The sequence below is a fragment of the Chelonoidis abingdonii genome, chromosome 3, assembly GCF_003597395.2.
Source record: "Chelonoidis abingdonii isolate Lonesome George chromosome 3, CheloAbing_2.0, whole genome shotgun sequence".
NCBI classification, from domain to species: Eukaryota; Metazoa; Chordata; order Testudines; family Testudinidae; genus Chelonoidis; species Chelonoidis abingdonii.
In genome coordinates this window covers 53,221,879-53,242,790 of record NC_133771.1, presented here as the reverse complement: position 1 = coordinate 53,242,790, position 20,912 = coordinate 53,221,879, and the positions used below count along the sequence as shown (strand labels likewise).

The 20,912-nt window shown below is 39.1% G+C and overlaps 1 protein-coding gene across 1 annotated transcript in view; it reads left to right on the top strand.

Annotated features, from left to right (window-relative positions):
- LOC142046537 (uncharacterized) overlaps positions 1-10,291 on the top strand; it is a 143,157-nt gene extending 132,866 nt beyond the window's left edge. The window contains exons 7-8 of the mRNA XM_075063506.1: positions 1,068-1,267; positions 10,174-10,291. Of these exons, the coding sequence (XP_074919607.1) occupies positions 1,068-1,267; positions 10,174-10,291 (318 nt within the window). The remainder of the gene's footprint in view (positions 1-1,067; positions 1,268-10,173) is intronic.
- The last annotated feature ends 10,621 nt before the right edge of the window (positions 10,292-20,912 follow it).

Genomic DNA, 20,912 nt, shown 5'->3' with positions numbered 1-20,912 from the left:
TAATTAAATTAGTTTATGTAATGCTTTCTAATACATCATTCTATATATACCAGCTAGAGAGCTGATGGAAAAACATGCCGTTTTCATAGAACTCCCTGTGGATATATGCATTTACATTCTGTAAAAGTAATGGCAGTACCTGCAAGAAATGTACTAAGTGCCCTTGGTTATCCTTAAGGTGTTCACCCTCTGAAAAAGTTAAAACTAATATGAAAATAAATTCACTTCTAAAAACCTACTTTTAGCTAGACTAGTTGGGTGGCAGCAACAAAACAAAACTATCTTGGATGTGGGCATGAATTGGGTTTCTGAGCTCAAGGGCAAAAATCTCTTTTATATTGGCAATTACACTAATTCAACTCTCCTATTATTTTGACAATACATTAATTTGTCACTGGTTTCCATGGTATGAATTTGATGGGTTTTACATTAGCTTCGTCAGAAGAATTTGTTATGTGAATGCTGTTAAAATTCACTGCAGCTTTGAATTTGTAAAGGTTTGCAATTAATGGCAATTCTGGAAGTTATCACTTATTCTCAGAAAGTGTTTAATAATAGGAATTATAGCATAGATGAACTGGACAATGTTCAGACCAGGTTTCACCCAGAAATATGATGTATGTCTGGGCAAACCCTACCTGCTTCTACTTATTTTATCTTATCTTTATCTTAATTATCTTTTATTCTGAAATTTCAGATGCTAAAGTGATGATTACCAATATAAGAACTGAGAAAAGAGAGAGAAAGCGCTAGAAAATCTATTGTGCAATTGCATGTTTTGAGATTTTAATAAAGGAAGCACACATTTCTGGCTGTCTAGAAAACCTATAAAATGAAGATTTATTCATGTTTCTCCTATATTGATTGATAGAACCATATGTATTTTCAAAGTTGTGTGTTGAAAACATATGGTTACAGGATCTCTATAAAAATCAAATTGACCAAATTCTAATTTTTCTGCCCATGAGCAACTGAACACAACCCCCTTTCTTGTTTTAATTTCTGTGGATATACATGATATGTTTTTAAAATTCCATTATCAATGTATTATCATTTATATCCTTTAGGAATGCAAGTCTGCTCCATGCATGAATGGAGGTTCTTGTCAAGATTTGGTCAGTGCATTTTTGTGCATTTGCGTGAGTGGATACACTGGTGAATTTTGTGAAGTAGATATTGACGTTTGCAATGAACCTGCACCGAACTCAACCTTTTGTTCCAATGGAGGCATATGTGTTGATGGCCCAGGAAGAACTTTTCATTGCAGGTCAGTAAGTATGTTTACTTATAACTGCAGCAGTTATTGTACATTCATTTGTTAAGTTTTTAATTTGGGGGGATTTTACTACATGTGTAATGTGAACTATATTGGACTCATTACATTTTTATGGACTATATTGGAATGCAAATGTTTTAAATTATGGGACTAGTTCACAATTTGCTGGTAAGACCATATGTCTAAAACTTGAAGGAATACATTTAACACATTTAAGAAGAAAACATTATTTCAAATATTGAAACTGAAAACAGTGAAATATACTGAAGCTCTAAGAGTAAATTTTAGCATAAAATAAACAGACAGATGATCAAGGGAATATTGTTCTTAAATTACTTACCATTTAAAATCATGTCTTTACCTAGAAAATAATCCTTAATGTGTTTCTATGATTGGTGCATCTTTCATAACATGAACAAACTTGAGAAGAAACTGGAAACTCATATGCTCAAAAATATTTGAGTATCACATCCTGAACTGTCTGATGGGGAAGGGAGGCTCCTAAATAATTATAGTCTATTTGCTGGTAATAGTTCTCTACAGAAGCTTTCACATTGTTTATGCTGTTTATCTTACATATTTTAAAATTTCCTCCAGTAAAATTAGTATATATAGTGACTTTTATTTACAGTCTATGGCCCAATTTGACTATTACACTAATTAAAATTTAGAAAAGACTGATAAAAATTATTATAAACCTGTGTGGCAATGAAGCACTAAAACCATAATAAGCTATACCCTGAAAGATGTTCAACATCTGGTATTCAGTTTATGGCCTGAAGCACAGTTTAACAACATTAATACTTTCGTTAATAAATAATAAATAATAATAATAATAATAACAGCCACTTTTGAGGAGATTATTAACCATGCACAACAATTTGTTATCTTTATAATGTACTTACATTTCATTAAACCATAACAAACTATGTTAAAGTAACATTAAGTGTTTGTCTTATGTCACAGAGACATTGAAACTCAGAGTTAAGGTTGACAGAGAGTCTTGTGGCACCTTATAGACTAACAGACGTATTGGAGTATAAGCTTTTGTGGGTGAACACCCATTTCGTCAGATGAATGAGAGTTAAGGTTGAATTTTATCATCTAATTAACCCTGTGATTCCTATGTATTTTAGCACATATACAAAGAGAGTGAAAGTTGTATTTAAGTGTTTCAAAGTAAAATTGAACTCAGTATGATTCAGATGACTGGAAATCCTGTAAAATGAATTTTGACACAATTGGAAGTAAAGAGGGGTTTCAACCTTTATGCCTGTATTTTGGTGTTATGTAAGAGTTTAATTTAACTTTAAATTAGCCATTTTGTGTTTACAGTCTTGGTTTTTTTCTTTTGTTGTGTGGTTGTGGGTGTCTTTATTTAGGTAAGCAATCTTTATTAGGATTTGATGAACCTCAAAATGTTCAGAGGTTTGGTTCAGCTATGCCTTCAAAACTCTCACATGTACAATGGTGGGCTTGGAATCTTCGGAGAATATCCTCTTCTGTGATGTTTCCAGTTAGCTCACCTTTGCATTGGGGCAGAAGTATGATGAGAACACCAGTATTTTGGCACTTCTAAGAAAAAGTGTAAGGGAACAGTGTACAACATATAAGCAAAATAGTCAAGGTGGTAATGGGTTACATCTTGTAAATACTAGGTTTGATAACATTGTAGTGTTTTAATATACTACATTATGTTTGTTTGCCTTATATGATAAATGTGTGATTTATTTATTAAACAGTGCTGCAAATTTCAATTTTGTTGCCTTTATCGTGGAAGCATTGTTAGAGACTCCACAGCTAAGGATACATTTGTTTGTTGTTTCCTTATTGTATAGATAAAGCAAGCTTTAAATTCAGCTGTTCAGGAGGAAAACAAACATCTGTCCAAACTAAAGAGGCACCTCTTACTGCTATTGTACTGACTTAATATTGCGGAAGGACAGTAGATGCTAGAAAAAATAGTAATTGAGAAATCCGAAAGACTTCAAAATGATTCCTTTATAAAATTATAGGGATGGTATGTGATGTGTTATAGTTTTTGTTTGTCAGCGTGGTGTGAGGTCACACAGTGGAATCTGTGATGTTGGCTTCATTTTAACTCAGACCTCAGAGGATTTGAATTCATGTGAACCCAGGAGGGAAGTGTGTACTGGAAACCCAAAATACTGAGTACATTACACTTCAGATGGATGCCCTCATTAGCCTGGGGATATGGGGATTGTTAAGAAATATTTCTAAAGATTGTTTTTGTTAGAAAATAAAAATATTGAACTTATATGTTTGTTAAATGTTGCTCTTTTGGTCCCAAGTTTCCCTGAAGCTCAGCAGTCATAGCCCTGGAAGGGATACTAGTGTGAGTTAATGTTCTTTCAAGCATCACTCTCCATTGGATTTCCAAATGGAAAACTACAGAATCAATGAGGTACAATGCTGCAGAAAGCATCTAGTCCCCTGCTAGCTGCCTTCCTACAACCAAAATTCTATGACTCACCAACTTCACACGCTTCTGGAAAAGGGCCATCAGTAGAGTCTGAGGGAAGGAAGGTAGAATTCTACCATTACATCCCACAGAGTTCCATAGAATCAGGTTCCCATATGTTTATGGAAGCAAATGGAAAAGATAGGCCTTTTACTAATTAGCCCTAAACAGTCACCCAACTGAGGGACAATGATCTTTATATGTAATATTGATTTTATATTAGTTACTTGAGCTGTCTACTGTGTGTGGGAGGAGGAACTAAATGGTAACTAGAAAGATATGTTATGAATGTGTATAATATATAATCCCTTAGCATCATGAAGGAATTGAAATGCAGTGTAATACAGGAGAAAAAGAATGATACTTAAATGTGCCTTTGCTGCAAAATGCAGAGTTTAATTGATCAATGCTGTATTCTCTCCAAAGCACTGCATGTAACTTCCTCAGCATTCTGCTTCTAGCAAGCAAACACACAAAAAAAATAGATGGAAATCCATATAATGAGATTCTTTCTTGGCTCCTTTAGCATTTTTTGCTTCTTCATATTGTCAAGAAGCAGAATTCAGAAATTTTCAGTCAGTTCAGCAACACAGAAAGACAAGGGACAGTATTTGATCTGGATGCAATAAAAGATTTATGGAACATTTTACATTCCAGCCTCATCATGCCTCATTGTAAAAGGAATCAGGCAGTACAAAAAGGAGGAGAAAGAACATCATGGTTCTTATTGTCAGTTAGATTACTGTATCTGTACAAGTTGGATTACCTATTGCATCAATGCAAATACGCAAAATTTCAATCCTGAGTAATATTTTAGCAGTCAAATTTGTGTAAGATATAAGTTATCTTTGGTCCCTAACACAGGACTGTGAATCTGTTCAATTTTCCTTCCAAAACAGCATGTAGGCAGGGAAAGGCAGTATTTCAGACTGTGTCTCTGATAACAGCATTAGCTATAGAAATTGAGGAGACTTGCACCAGCACTGGCATTTTGCACAGTGGTGGGTCAGGAGAGCAATCTAGAACTGATTCTTCTCTCAGTTTATACCATTTACTTCTTGTATGAAACTCCAACTTTTGAATGACTTTACTCCTGGTTTACACCGATGTTAGTAAGAGAGGAGAATCAGGCACTTCTCCTAAGAAAGCTACATAATATGAAGTAAGATCTTTTTGCATAATGAGAGGCTTTAAAATTAAATCTGCTTAGCATTTCTGTGTTGCACCTTCCATTCAAAGATCACACAGCACTTTACAAATAGTACAATGACTTAATCCTGCCAAATACTATAATTTTATGAGTGTTTTTGGCATGCACGGAGCTGTAATAAAAAAGAGCTGCAGTAAATGGCAGCCTATAGGAAAGCACTCGCCAGTTGGAACAGTTTGGCAGATTTTGGGATTAGGGTGACCAGATAGCAAATGTGAAAATTTGGGATGGGAGTGGGGGGTAATAGTAGTTTACATAGAAAAAGACCCCAAAATTGGGACTGTCCCTATAAAATCGGGTCATCTGGTCACCCTAGTTGGGATTTTCTGAGACTTCTTTCTACTCTGCTTCCTAAGAACTCAGTTTGACTCCAGATTTTATCACTCAGGTATCTTTATTTGGCATACAGCAACATTATGGTGAGTGGATCAGATTCAAACATAAGAGGTGGGTATAGGGTGTACCACACATCCAAAGTTACACAGAAAACCTCTTCATTTATATACATTTACACATCACACTGCATTTACTAAACACTGAATCACACATTTTGGGATTGGCTTGGCCACGTTTCAGGAACCAATCCCTGTATAGCATGTTCTATGCATGCACTGTTCATGCATAATCTGACCTCTACTTTATTTTACTTTTAGTTTTGTTTACTAATATCAGGATGTTCCTGCTGACCTTAACTAGCCACCCTGACTACAGCTTACCCTTCCCAATCATACCCACTAAGAAATAAGGCAGGTTGTGTATGTTGAGCCAGGCCTACAGCAGAAAAATAGAGAGTAGAGAGCAATAGAGTGGATGATAGAATACAGTAGATATTTTACTCCTCTTATGTGCTTAAATGATTTGCTACATCAGGGCATAAATTCTAAGATTTTGTAATATATTTTTAGTATATTCCATGTATTTAACACATTTATTAAATATTTCTCATTTTATAATATTTTAAATACATTTTCAATGTTGAGAATATTTTTACTAAACAATATATTTCTATTCTATGGTGGGGGAACCATGATGTTATATATGACCCACTCAGAGGATTCCTTCATAAATGCAGAGACCGCATTCAGTTCTATAGTGTTATATTTCTCTAGGAATGGTAAGACATTTAACTTTGAATATATGCATACTTCTTGATACCACAATAGCTGATATTTATAGAGAATGAAAACATTCATTTCTTAGTCATTAATATTATCACCCCAAGAATAAGAACCTTAAAGTGAATGGATACTTACCCAAACTCTTTCAATAAGATACATGTACCTAAACATATACAAATTCTTCCCAAGACGCAACCTGATTCAGCATTGTGACCCTACACTGAAAGTAATGGAGTTTAACCTGCATAATACTGGAGTAACACAGTGGTGAATCAGGCCCATGAATGATTAACGAGTTCTTTCTACTTAAAGTAAGCAAACTGGTAGGCCTGCTTCCCAAGGGCTGCAAAGAAAAGGAGAAATAAGTGAAACATGTTGGCAATGTTTTGGACGATATTTGCAGTAAATGCATCAGGTGGAATTATGCAATAGTATTACATGTTTTGTTTGTGATTTATGTGAATACCCTTGTTTTTCTGTTCTATATTTCATGTAGCTTAACCACCAGCCTGTATAGATCCTGTGTCTGGAGCAGCTAATCATTGTGAGTAAGCAGGTGTTCTAACAGAACCTGGAAAGATAGGGAAAAAAATTAAGTAGCAGACGCATCTGGCTTCCTGGCAAGCTAAATAGGCAGTTTTGTGCGTAGATTTAGAACATCTCCTGAGTCTGTTGTGCTTATGGCTTACATTTACATTTGAAAAAAAGGCAAACACTTTAATTAATTTTTCATTCTATCTGTTATAATATAATTCTGTCATGAAGCTTGCTTGTAGGGCTAGTTATCTCACACATCATGTATAAACACTCAGAAAACTACAGTAAAAGAATACTAAGAGTGCAAGGTCAAGCACTTAGAAATTAAGAAATGCCAGAATTAATGCTATCTAAGAGACCTTAATTCAGCCCCTTTGAAAATTATGTGTTATGTTAGTCTTTAATTACATGATCACATACTATTTTTTTCCACAAGATTCTAGCCTCACTCAGTGATGGAGCAAATTATTCAGTATGTCTTTTTATTTTTCTCATTCAGTGTGTGGCCCTGGTCCTTAACAAATGCACACCATCCATAGCCTCTGCTGAATACAAAAATATTAATTTTCATTGACATTTCTGTGGTGCTTCTGCCATAGTGTCTGAAAAATTCATTAATGTTTGAAAAGCAATCTTTACAACACTTCCCCCGCCCCCATGAGATTAGGTGGCATCATTATCCCCATTTTATAGCTGGGAATGACACCTAGGGTCGCATTTTTCAGAATACTGCATTTTTAATGCACTTTGTATGTTCAAAGCACAGCTCCGGGCAACTTCAGTCATCAGAGCTTAGAACTTCTACACAACTGTCCCTGGTTTATCACACTGGGCAACCAGGGAGCTCAGGAAGGAGGTGAGCTTCTCTGGACTAGTGGTGAAAAGCAGTAGGAAATAGCTCCCCCTTCTACCCCTGGAATTAGCACAGTATTTTAGTTTTATTTGGGAAGGGGGAGATAACTGGGGTGGGGGCAGGGTTGGCTTGCTGTGGGCATTGCACTGGTCCCATGGGGGTACTCATTCCATAAGGGTTCTGGTTGTGAGGTAAACAAACAGCCAGACCCATGCTGCTTGCTCAGCTGCCATGACTCACTTGTACTATTGGAGGGACTGTGTGGACCCTCTGGTACTCAGCCAGTGCTTGGGGCTCTCCACCCCTCATGTCTCCCAGCATATACACCAGGAAGGGAGGGCAGCCTTACCGCCCAACTCTTGGACCTCTCTCAAGTGGGTCTTGTGGGAGGGTGCTCCCCACTCATCTCTCACACCTGGCTTTCTGGACCTTGTCATCAGGCCCCTGCCTCGTGAGCCTCCTCAGGCACCGCCTCTGCACTACTTGAGCTACCTGCATGATCTGCAGCCCGTCAGTCTCTGAACCCCACCTAGCAAACAGCTGTACATAGACTCCACACCCTTCACTTCCTCACCCCCTTGTCCTGCTTTGACACCAAGAGGTTGAGGAGCCGCAGTGAACCAGTCTGCATTCCATTCTGGTCCCCCAGGTCCTCCAGCCCACTGGGGATATAAGTTGGTGACTCCTTCATGGAGCCATGAGCATGAGTGTGTACCTGGTGTTCATCCTTTCTCCTGACATCTGCCCCACTTGTGGCAAGAGGGAGACCCTGGTGCACATTTACAGTGAGTGCACCAGGTTGCAGCCCCTTTTCTAGCTCCTCCAGAACCTTCTTATTAGGTTCTGGCTGTAATTGTCCCTTCACCTCCAGATATATGCACATCCCACTTGTGGCCCCATGAAGTCATGAGACCTCCTTCTGGTGCTAGCCAAGGTGGCCATCTGGACAGGGAAGTGTTCTGTGAGTCTGGGGCCTATTTCTGCTCCTTACTGAAAACATATCTTTGGGCAGAGTTTTTCTGCACTGCATCTGGTGGCTCCCTGGATGCCTTTGAGAAGCAGTGGGAACTGTCCAGGGTTCTCTGCTTGGTGATCCTCTCAGACTCCCTGCAACCCTCACTCCCCTTGCTGTTTTTTCATTTGTTGTCCCCCGTAGTTACTTGAGACCTGAGTCCAATAGCTCCTCCCCTTACACTGGGTTCTTTAGATGTGGGAGAGCTTGCATCTGCCTGTCCCTACACTCTCAATAGCTGCCATGACCCCCCAGTAGAGCCTGCAGTGACTCAGCACTACTTGATCAGCAACCCTCCTGCTGCATCACAGTGTTACAGATTCCCGTGGCTTCCAGTTCCTGCCCATTCCCTACTCCTACCGTGTTCCTGTCCTGCTCCAGCCATCTCCTGACCCAACAATCCCTTTGACTGACTCCCACCCAGCTGTGATTTTAACCTACAATCCTGATTTGGCTTGTTGGTAGGACTAATTATAACCACATTTCTTGCATCTTGTCTTTCTTTCTGTGTGTATCTGGGACAACGTGGAGCACACAATTGATGATGATATGGAGATATACCTATCTCATAGAACTGGAAGGGACCCTGAAAGGTCATTGAGTCCAGCCTCCTGCCTTCACTAGCAGGATCAAATACTGATTTTGCCCCAGATCCCTAAGTAGCCCTCTCAAGCATTGAACTCACAATGCTGAGGTTAGCAGGCCAGTGCTCAAGCCACTGAGCTATCCCTCCCCCCTGTCGCCAGCTATGAAAAGTTTTGTTTCACTGACTTGCGTAGCAAAACAGAGAAACTCTGTGGCAGAGGAAGGGATAATAATTCTTTTCTCCAAGGCAACATTCACTTGTCTGAACCATGAAATCATCCTTTCTCTTCCCACAGTCCCCTGCCTCATTCATTACACAGTTTCCAACTTCTGTAGCAAATAAGGCAGAAACCCTTCATTACATAGCCCTGATTCATTCCTAGAACATGATTCATTCTGTGCACAGAATGAGGCAGAAATCACCATCACTCTCACTCCAGCTCCTGATCCCATTTATTCCTATCCAGTCCCTCCTCACCTAACTCTTTCCCTTTCCCATGCCATTTTCCCACTCCATGGCTCCTGATCCCCCTCTCACCTCCCATTTCTAATACTCTGCATTCAGATCCGGTACTCACTCCTTTTCCTCTCTGCTGCCTGGGCACTAACATGGAGAGCAAAGAACTGAAAGTATCCTGCTCTCAGTTCCTGTGCCCAGGACCTCGGCAGTCTCTGGCATCCGGGAGGAACAAATGCCAGGAAAGTCCTACTCAGTTCCTGCAGTCAGAGGTTGGAGCATCCTCAGTCACTTTTTGATGATGGTGTGAATGCAATCTAGTCTGACATGTAAAAGTTGTGAGGAGATGGACCATGCTCAGTGCAGACAATTTTACAAGAATTTAACTCTCACAAGTCTTTACTGATCATGTGCAAACTGAGATTTTTGAAGGGTCCATAACTTGGCCAGATTTGAGTAGTTTTTCACAAAACCAGTGAAAGGCATTTCTCTGACACCAAGAAAAACTTCATGCCCAATTTTTAAGTCCCTGATTCAAAGCATGGAGTCACTAGAATGTGTCTGTCTCTTTACACACATGCACATGCACACACTTAGGCACATAGTTCATTAACATATGTAAAACTGCATATTTTTCCTTAAGCGCATTTTCAGAAACAGCTGCTCCATTTGCGCAGAGACTTTTCCGTAAAATTAAACTTGAGGCAGACACCAGTCATGGAAAATTTCAGCCCAAATTGTTAAAGTTTGTCAAACTATAAGCAACTGAAAACAGGACTTTACAAGAGAAAATGTCAGGCAACCTTAACTAAACATGGTGCTCCCAATAATATAATATATTATAACCACTGTTATTTGTGGCTAATCCATCTTCTCTTCAGTTTACATGGGAACCAATTACATAAACAGTCCTACAGGCCTAGTTCTGAAGAAAATATGAAAAACATCACCTGAAACAACCCTTGTGTTGTGCCCTGAGGTATTTTTCTGTCTTTAAACCCCTGGTTTAAACTTAAAACAACTGATTGAATCTGAGATAAGTGTTGGGACTTGTAATTCAGTTCCATCCTGGTCAGATTGCCACCGAAAGGAGCCTGCAGGAAACAAGCTACCAGCTGAAAGGAAGCCCTACTAACTTGTTTTGTACTTTAATCTCTTTAATTAAAGTGACTAGCTGTCACAATGGCAGGCACTATTCAAATTAGCAAATTAATAACAAAACCATCATAGGCTCTGAGGGACTTCCAGAATGCAAGCCAACCTGAGTTATACAGATATGTGCGGTAAGGCCCATAGATAATTATTTAAAAAAAAAAATTTCTGGGAAATGAAAAACTATTTCATATAAAATACCATTTCCAACCTTTTCCCCAGTACTTCATCCAAATCCAAAGATAGACTCTCTTTTTTATTTCCGGGTTAAAAAAAATATTCCAGTTACGCTTTCCCACTGTTTTTAATTTGTGTGCCTCTTTGGGGTTCTTCTCATTGTCTGGGATTGGAAAGGCCAAACTATCCTGAGAAGGAGTGTTTGTTTGTTGATTCCTTCCAGCCTGTTCAGAAGCAGGATGTGCCAGTAATCTCATAAGAAAACTTGGTTTGGCATTGAGTTTGACTCTTGAATATTGAATGCAAATCATTTCACATCGTCACCAAATCATAATCTAGTGACTTTTGTTTTATTACATGAATGAAGGGTAACGATGGTCAGAATTCAGTCTTTTCATTGTCTGGAATCATGTTGTTTGGAATAAAGATTTTATTAGCTCCTTAAGACAGCTTTGTTGACTCTGGAAATGGTTTGATATCATCCTCTGATTCATGATGCACATCAGTGCTTATTGGAGCCTAGAAAATCAGTGACTGATTTTAAAGGAATTGCAGTAATACACCTACTACCAATGTAGCAAATAAATATCAGCTATTCTGTTAGTCACAGGACTCTGCAAGAGGGAGCACCATTAACACAAGGATCCCTGGAGGCATTTATAACTGCAGAAGCCAAAAAAATAATAATGCCTACATAGCTGCTGCAGAGAATGCTACACTTGTTCTTCAAGACTCTCTCCTATGCTGTTCTTCATTTCTTGACCAGTGTTGGGAAACCTTGTGCTGTAGTCATGTTCCTGCTCGGTCCAAACGTTTCCCTAGAATCTAGAGTAGCCGTGTGTTCTCCAGGGTACTCCAGTAAAGTTATGTCTGCTTGACACACAGATAGACTAGGAAGGAAGTCCTCTCCCACCTCTACTGCCACCTGTAAAAGATAGCTGTAATTTGAACCATTTTTTAAAAAATCTTGATCATTCCTTTTAATCCTTTCCATGTTCTTCTGCTTAGTACAAAACATCATATTTGCTTCTTTTCAACTTTAATTGAATAATATTCAGCAACAGTATTACTTGTCCATGATAATATTGTTCATATTGAAATGGAAGGATTTTTCTCTTACAATACTTTATTTTAGATGATGTCATATTTCCTGTTTGAAAAGTATTTTACCTCCTCTATACAGTACTGCAGTGGTACCTCCTTTATAAATTATGCTTGATTACTCTATGGAGTAGAACTGAATCATACTTTGCTCACTTCTTTCAAAGACTAATCTATATTCATATTGAAATATCTCTTGGTTTGGCTTTGCATTTTAAGCTCACTGAAGTTTAGATGTTTGATAACAGAATTGCTAGATTTTTCTTCAGGCTCAAAGAACTGTAGTAGTGGAACAAAACAAAACAGGAATGATTTGCCTTACATTTCCTCTGAACTAAAGAGAAATATTGTGTTTGAAAGGGTTGTTTAGGATGTATATTACTCACTCTTCTTCATGGCTTTAAATTACTTGTAATGTGTGCAATAGTTGTTGATAAAGGGCAGAATCCTGCTCTATGTTGTACCAAGTGCACTGGAGGAGAGGTGTAAGGGAGCCTTGCCCCACATTAGCAGTGCACAAGTGCTGTAGCCACTAAGCAAGGTTAGCCTAATTAATGCTCCCTTGAACAATAGGGTTGGATAGTGGCTAATATGGCCACAGGTGCACCTCCATCAGCAGTGGGATACAGTATGTTGGGCTTGATGTGTTTGTGTGTGCGCAGGTGTGCGTGCTTCCTAATGGGAAAATTAGGTTGCTCTTGAACAATATTTTAATTTAAATAAATTTAATTGTGTGTTTTGTTTCATTAAGAAATGCTCCTGTCCAGAGCCCTAGGCACATGTACAACATGCAGTCAATTTATATATATACAAATCTAAAACTCTACCAAACCCACTCAAACTAGAACTCTCCCACCATCTACTCAGTCCTAACTCTTAGAAAAAGCCAGAGAGAATAATTGAAGATCTGCAAATTCAGGCTCTGTTGGTGAGCTTATGAGAGAAGCAAGTTCCAGAGTTGAAGATCCCTCATCAAAAATGCCCTGCTTATAGTTCTCTCCTATTTAAGCCTATTATCCTGAGAACTTCTATTCAACTAATCTTCTATTATGACATGTAGGGAGAGAGGCAGAGTCTGAAGTATTCAGGAACCAAAATTGTTTAGCACTGTATAAATCAAAAGTGTCTCAACTTCACAGCTATTACAGAGCACAATAGCCATTTCAGGCTTTATGGCTACAGCCTTTTTTGTTGAGATGCTCTTCATGGTTACATGCTTCAGACATCCCAAAAAAAAGCTGTAAAAAATGATCAAAAATCTCCCCTTTGAAGGTTTCAAATTGTTTTCTCAAAAAAATGATAGCGCACCTTAAAAGATTTTTTATGCAACGCTCTGTTCTTTGGGAGTTTACACTCCAGTAGCAAAGAGAAAACAGTTCAAGCCTCAAACACACTATAGAACTTCATTTTGCCAAGCAAGACCTCAGGATGCATCTAAAAGGAGTTATGAGGTTCCTAGACATCTGCTATCGGCTTTGTGGTCAACATACCTTTCTCACCAGCCTTTGACAACAACAAAAGAGTTGAGAACAGCACACCAACTACTTCTTATCTCCTAGTTCAGAATATTCCTTGAGAAAACAGCTAACTTTCTTTGACAGTGGACAGACAGAAATTACACTGGAGAAATGGATGCTCAGAACTGTTCATTTATCTCCTTTTCCCCAAGCCACTTTTTCCATCCTTTTTCAGGGACCCATCTAACAAAGCTGTTTTTCTTCAGGAAGTTCAGCCTATTCTGGAATTGGGAACAATAGAGGAATTTCCTTACCAAACACAGAGGGAAAAGCTTTTATTCCCATTACTTCCTGATTACCAAAAACAAAACAAACACACACAAAAGAGTAGTCTAACGTCCATTTTGGATTTGAGAAAGCTGAACAGATTAATCAAGAAAATCAAATTCAAGATGTCAAGTATCAGAGGGGTAGCCATGTTAGTCTGGATCTGTAAAAGGTGACAAAGAGTCCTGTGGCACCTTATAGACTAACAGATGTATTGAAGCATAAGCTTTTGTGGGCGAATACCTACTTCGTCATGAGTCTGACTAAGTGGGTATTTCACACACGAGAGCTTATGCTCCAATATGTCTGTTAGAGTATAAGGTGCCACAGGACTCTTTGTCACTAAATTCAGGATGGTCACTCTCACATCTGTGAACCCTTACCTGGAAATTTGGCTGCTGCCCTTGATTTGCAGGATACTAATTTTCACATAGCAGAAAATCTCTCTGATTTATAGTCAGGAATATGCACTAGCAGTACACAGTGCTACCCTTCAGTCTGTCCTCATCACTAAGGGTGTTTATCAAACATATGACAGCAGTAGCAGCCCATCTTCTGCATTCCAGAATTAAAATATTTCCCTACTTGGATGATTGGTTAGTCTGGGAGATATCAGAGGGACACATCCAAAACATCTTCGTCATGCAGAGGTCTGCTGTCTCATCTGGAGCCAAATTTAATGTAGAGGAATCTACATTAATACCAACACAACACACACATTTCATAGGGGCAGATCTTAATGCCATGATGGCAATGGCCTACCTTCCAATAGACAGGTTTTAGTCCATAGTCATCCTTTGTGAAAATCTCAGATCTGACCTGAGGACAACAGTGCATTCTGGCCTCCCGCTCTTAGGACACACGACCCCATGCACATATGTGACTCTTCATGCCGGACTTCACTTCAGAAGTCTGCATGCCTGGCTTCATTCAGAGTACCATCCAAGCAGGCCCTTTCTGGACATGCTGATTTTTGGATCCCCAGAACATTTGCAGGGGTTTTGTTACTTACCAGCGGAGCCAGCAATGTCTCTTGTAACAGATTCATTCACCATAGATTGGGGTACTCACCAGGGCACCTTTATGTTCAAGCACTATGAACATAGCAGGAGGCTTCCTTCCATGTAAATATATTGGAGCTTGAAACCATTTGTCAGGCTGGTGAGACTTTAAACATAGCCATCAGGAATCAGGTGGTTCAAGTTCTTACTGACGACAACACTAGTATGTTTTATCTGAACAAGCAGAGAGGTGCAAGGTTGACTTAGCTTTGCCAAGCAATCCACTTGTGGAACTTCTGCTTAAAGAACACTATTGTGCTAAAGGCATTTCACCTCCCAGGAGTTAAAAATACTCTAGACTTTCTCAGCCGGCACTTAACAAACCATTACAAGTATATAAAGAAAGAAATTCTACAAGAATTTTTCTGACAGCGGGAATACCCAGTAACAGACCTCTTTGCAACCAACCTGAATAACAAATTCAAGAGATTCTGTTGCAGGGCAGGTCACAGCCAGGGCTCCAAAACAGATGCTTTTCTTCTTCTCTGGATGAGTCATCTACTGTACATGTTCCCTTCAGTTCCCCTAATTACAAGAGTAATTGGGAAGCTGAAAAGAGACAAGGCAATGTCTTGACCCTGTTAGCTTCTGCCTGACCAAGGCAATATTTGTACATACACCTACATTGACTCTCAAATTGACTACCCATAGCTCTACCTCTGGTTGAGGATTTCTTTTCTCAGAACAAGGCAAGTCCCTGCACCCTAACCTACAATTCTCTTCATCTCTAGTCTTGGATGATCTGTGGCCAGGTAATGCTGAAAAAAATCTGCTCTCAAGCTATCCAGACTATTTTGACAACAGCAGAAAGGTCTCCACCAAAGCCAAGTAAGTGGCAAAATGGAAAAGGTTTTCAGCCTGGGCTGAATCTTACCAGTCATCACCGAGTTGAACAGTGATTAGACATATATTGGGCTATCTGTCACATCTGAAAACTTTTGATCTCTCCGTCAGTTTAGTGAGTCTATTTAGCCGCCATTTCAGTATTACATCTGTCTGTGGATGGGTTGTCTATCTTTTCATATGCCTTAGTATCCAGAATTCTAGATGGATTTATTCATATTTGCCCTTCTGTGTCTGATCCTGAACCTCCATAGGATCTGAATTTAGTATTCTCATGCTTAATGGGTTCCTTATTGGAACTTTTGGCAACTGCATCTTTACCACTGCTATCAATGAAAACAGCATTATTGTATTAATTTCCTCTGCAAGGGTATCACAACTTCATGCTCTACTAGCTGTCCCTACCTACATGGTATTCCGCAAGGGTAAGGTCGCTTAGCCCACACCCTAAGTTTATGCCTAAAATTGTTTTGGCATTCCACCATCTACCAGTATTCTTTCCAAAACCTTGCTCTAGTATACTTTGGATATTTAGAAGGCTCTATCCTTTTACTTGGATTGCACAAAGTCTTTCAGATCATCTTCTGGAGTTCTATAGCATGGGCTGAAAGGATTAAAGAGCAACCTGTTACAGCTCAGCAAATATTCAGCTGCATTTCTGACTGATGTCTTTCCTCCTCCAAGGATAACAGCCTGTTCCAGTAGGGATCATTCCACTTCATCAGCCTTTTAGATCAGTCCTCTGTAGTGGACATTTGTAAAACAGCAACATAGTCATCTGCACATACTTTCTCCAGACACTGTGCAATCACTCAAGCTTCCCAAGCAGATGTTAATTTCAACAAATCACTGCTGGAGTCTCTCTTTAAGTAATCCCAAAGTCTCATCATATGCCAGGAAAGTGCTGGCAAATCCCCTACAGTGGAATATATGTGTGCACAATCACTTGAAGGAGAAAAACCAGTTACTTATCTGTATTGTAGCAGTTGTTCTTCGAAGTATGTTGTGCACATATACCTTCCACAACCTTCCCACCTTCCCTGGTATTTCAGATATTCATTAGATGGAAGTATGAAGAATGGAGGCGTGACCATTCCCCTTTATGCTCCCATCTCTGTTGAGAAGGATACCGAGGAGACACATGCTGCCTGCTAGTACTGCTGGTAAAAGTCTCCAACTTGAGTGCCTTGGCCACACGTACACATAGACTGGAAAGTGCAAAATGTAGTTATAAGCATAGGAAGCAATGTGGTCATTTGGCTAGGGACCTAATCTGGAAGTCAGAAAGACCTGAGTGCTAATCCTAGAACTGCCACTAGTTTGCTGTGTGACTTTGGCAAGTTGCTTCACCTCTCTGTGCCCTGTTTCCCCTACCAGTGTTTGTCTGCCTTGTGTATTTAGATTGTTATCTCTTTGGGGTAGGACTGTCTCTTATTATGCATCTGTACAATCCCTAGCACAGCAGGGCCATGACCTTGGCTGGGTCCTCTGAGTCCCACTGTAATAAATAATAATAAACACCATAATCTTAATTTCCATGCAGTGATCACAAATAATATAATGATATTGTTACAGATGAGTCAAATCTGTGTTTTCACATCTGAAATCCTTTCAAAGAATCCTCAATTTGGAGTCTGGAGATCAACTTCTCTATTACAATTTAGTTTTTCAAAACCTACGTGGGACTTTTCCAATTTGGATGTACTTGAAATCCTGTAAGAACAGATGTTTGCATGAGATTTTGACAGATGCTGGAAATCTTACAAAAGTAATTAATCCGGTAAGAGTTCCAGTATTTTAAATTTGGTTAAAATCTCACAAAAACAGTTCACCTAGATTTGGGCGCAATCTAATCCAAACACCAAACATAGTCACAGTTTGGCCTTGAACTGAAATGTCAAAACATATCTTAATTCCAATATTGATCAGTATTTGAAACTATTTCCATACCACATCTCTAGTTTTTATGTATAATTCCCTTTCTCCAAATAGATGAAGGTGGTATGATGGTATAACATACTGAATATGATGTTAAAATATAAAATAAAGACTTGTTAATGGTAAGATTAAAAGTTTTGATAGCTTTAATGATTTGCAATTATGGATAGTAAATGAGTTTACATGAGGTAACATTTAGGCCAAGGCCTTGCTGGCATTAATGTGGTTTGGCAATTCTTCTTTCACATAGAATTGCTGATCTGACTAAAATTATGTTATTGCTGAAAGAACAAAGATAACATGTTATGCTGGATTTTTTGAGGTAAAAAATCACAAACCTGTAACAAGAAGAAGCATTTTATGGGAACCCCCAGGAACAGGTGACCAAAAGCAACATGACATAAAAACTATATAAACAGCAAAAAAAAAAAATAAAAAAAAAAATAAAAGGAATGTTGGGTAAATTGAAGTTTGCATGTGCATAATATAGGGGTTACATAAAATGACGTGTGTGATGTGCTAAAAGTTTTTGGAGAAAAGTAGGTCAAACAGAATGGGAACATGGCCCAAATTGGAGAAACGCTGGACCAAAAATTGAAGGAATGGGAATGAAGGAGCAGACCAAGCGTTTAGAGAAAATGATGATTATCCTGAAGTATAGAAGAACTTCCTAGTGTCCTGAAATGTGGTAAATGGGTTTTCTGTCTATTCTGTCTTATCTGTTGATATTCTCTGTCAGGGCTGGGCCCAGCTCCCTGCTCTGGCCCACTGACTTTCACTGCTCACAGATCTGGGGGAGTCCATCACAACATCACTTGATGCACATACCCTGGCACAAGTAGTGCCCTTCCCCTGTGATACTCCCCCTTCATAGCCCAGCACCACAGGGCATGGGACCTCAGGATCTTCCCATTCCCCCAGGACACTCTTCCCTCTACAATCACCTCAGGATCCCACCTTCCCCTGGGACTCCACTTAACTCCCCCGTCACCTCCAGATCCCCCCCTTCTACCAGGACTCCACTTTTCTCTCCTGCATTTGCCTCAGGATCTCCCCTTTCCCCCAGGACACTTGCCCCATCACAGTGAACCTTCCCAGGAACCACCACTTAGGAGCCAGGAGCTAGTTCCCCCATCAGACTGAAGAATCAAGCGCCACCTGCCAGGAATCAAGGACACCCACCCTGGGACAGCTACCGTGTCCCCTTCCTGGTCCTGTCATTGTCCAAGGTAGGGCTTCACCTGCTGACCTGGTCATGCACTTGACTCCGAAAATAGATTGAGGGAGGGTTGAGCTCCCTGTAGCCCTAGCCATCTACCACCTATCATATCTTTATGGCTATAGCTCCAAAGGTCAGGCTATTTCATTACAAAATCTTTCAAAAAAATAACACATTGTAGCTGACTGCTTACCAGCTGATTGGTGTACCTCTCCTACTGACTATTAAAGCCCACTCTACTAGAATACAAGCTAGATCCTTCATCTGTTTCTGAAATATGCCAGTTTCTGAAATCTGCAAGGCTGTTATGTGGAGCAATCCACTCACGTGTGACTGATGCTGATGCACCTAGAGAGGAATCCACACTGATGGCATCTCAAAGAACCACTGTTATTGTAGAGAAGTAATTGTTCTTTGTAGCTGGAGAGTTCTAGAACAGTTGTGGGGAGTGTGACTTCCCTTCTGGAGTTATCTAGACAGGTGATCTAATCCTGGATCTAATCCAATCCTTGACTCTGGGAGCCAGCCTGACCCTGCTCTGCTGTGAGAACCCACATTCCTGGGCTATTCACATACAACCTTTGGCATGTAAGCTGCTCTTTGGATTCTACGACCGAATGACACTAGCCAATATCTCCAGTCTCAGCCACAATCCTAGGAACCTGCGTCTTGCAGTGCCCAGTTATACCCACTGGATGCTGCAAGCTTATATGAGCTCATCAATTTAACAAAGAAATTGATATGTATCAGGCTTGTTATCCTAAGGAAAGCGTCTGACATACTTGAAACCAAACGCACTGCTTCAGATAGAATAAACAAATAAATTGATTAACTATAAAGATAGATTTTAAGTGATTTATAAGTCAAAACATAACATCAGATTTAGTCAAATGAAATAAAAGCAAAACACATTCTAAGCTGAATTTAACACTTTCAGTGCCCTTACAAACTTAACTGTGTCTCACCACAGGCTGGCTGTAGTAGTAATGGGAATCAGTAGGAAAATTCTAGATAGATAAGATGTTGTGAGTGGGATGTGGGGAAGGAAGGAAGAAAAGACATAATTAGAAAACATAATCTAAACATATTTTTCTCTCTTTTTGGTCTGTATGCATATTCTTTGCTCTCACTTAGTACTAGTAATATTTTAAATGATACTGCTGTATCTAGTTCAAACTATCCATTTGCTTTACTGTGATAAACCTTTGAAAAATAACAGCAAAACAGAGTCTGGTGGAGGATTAGCATTGTCTATAAAAATGCAAATGACAATGACTGGAAATGTGGTGCTCAAAAGAAAAAAACAAATCTAGTACAAATCACCCAGTTGCCCAGGCTTGAAATAAGATTTTAAAGCTCATCTGTGAACGGATATTGCCAATTGACATATTGTGTTGTTTTAAGAAAACCTTTTAGAAATTAATTGCTGGAGAAGACCCAGAATGCTTGTTTCTTTGCCATATCTTCTTTTCAAGTAAGGCTGTCTCTGGCTTTATGAAATGAGAGCCTAACATGACCACAAGAACAGCCATCTGGTATCACATTCACATCACCAATTATAAAAGACATGGTGCCTGAACAACTGGACAGATACCTGTAACAGAATGTTTCAGTATTTTCCTGCATCATGCAGAATATTTAATGCGTCATTACCCAAAACACATAGTTTGGGAAAGTGTACCACCTGTACAATATTTAAAAATCTCACACTGTATATAGTACAACTTCTTATGTGCTGCTTAGTCATCATAATCGTATAAAGAATACACACTACACTAATGGTTCAAAATACTTTAAAACATATAGTATCAGTTGTAGTATTTTAAACTGTTAAAGGCTTGACAGTTATTGTGTCATTTTAACTACGGCTTATAATTGGCAACTGTATGATAGTGATAAATCTATTGTAGAATACTAAAGAATCTTTTTCTTTAAAGTCAATGTAAAGATGGTTGGGTATGCTTGCTTTTATTAAATCAGAATGTAATATAACATATATGATAGGAGAAGATTGTTTTTAATCTGTTTTATGCTGTTTTGCAACCCACCTGTCACTTTTGTCATGATTTTAACAAATATAGCAAAGGTATCACTGTATTATGGCTGG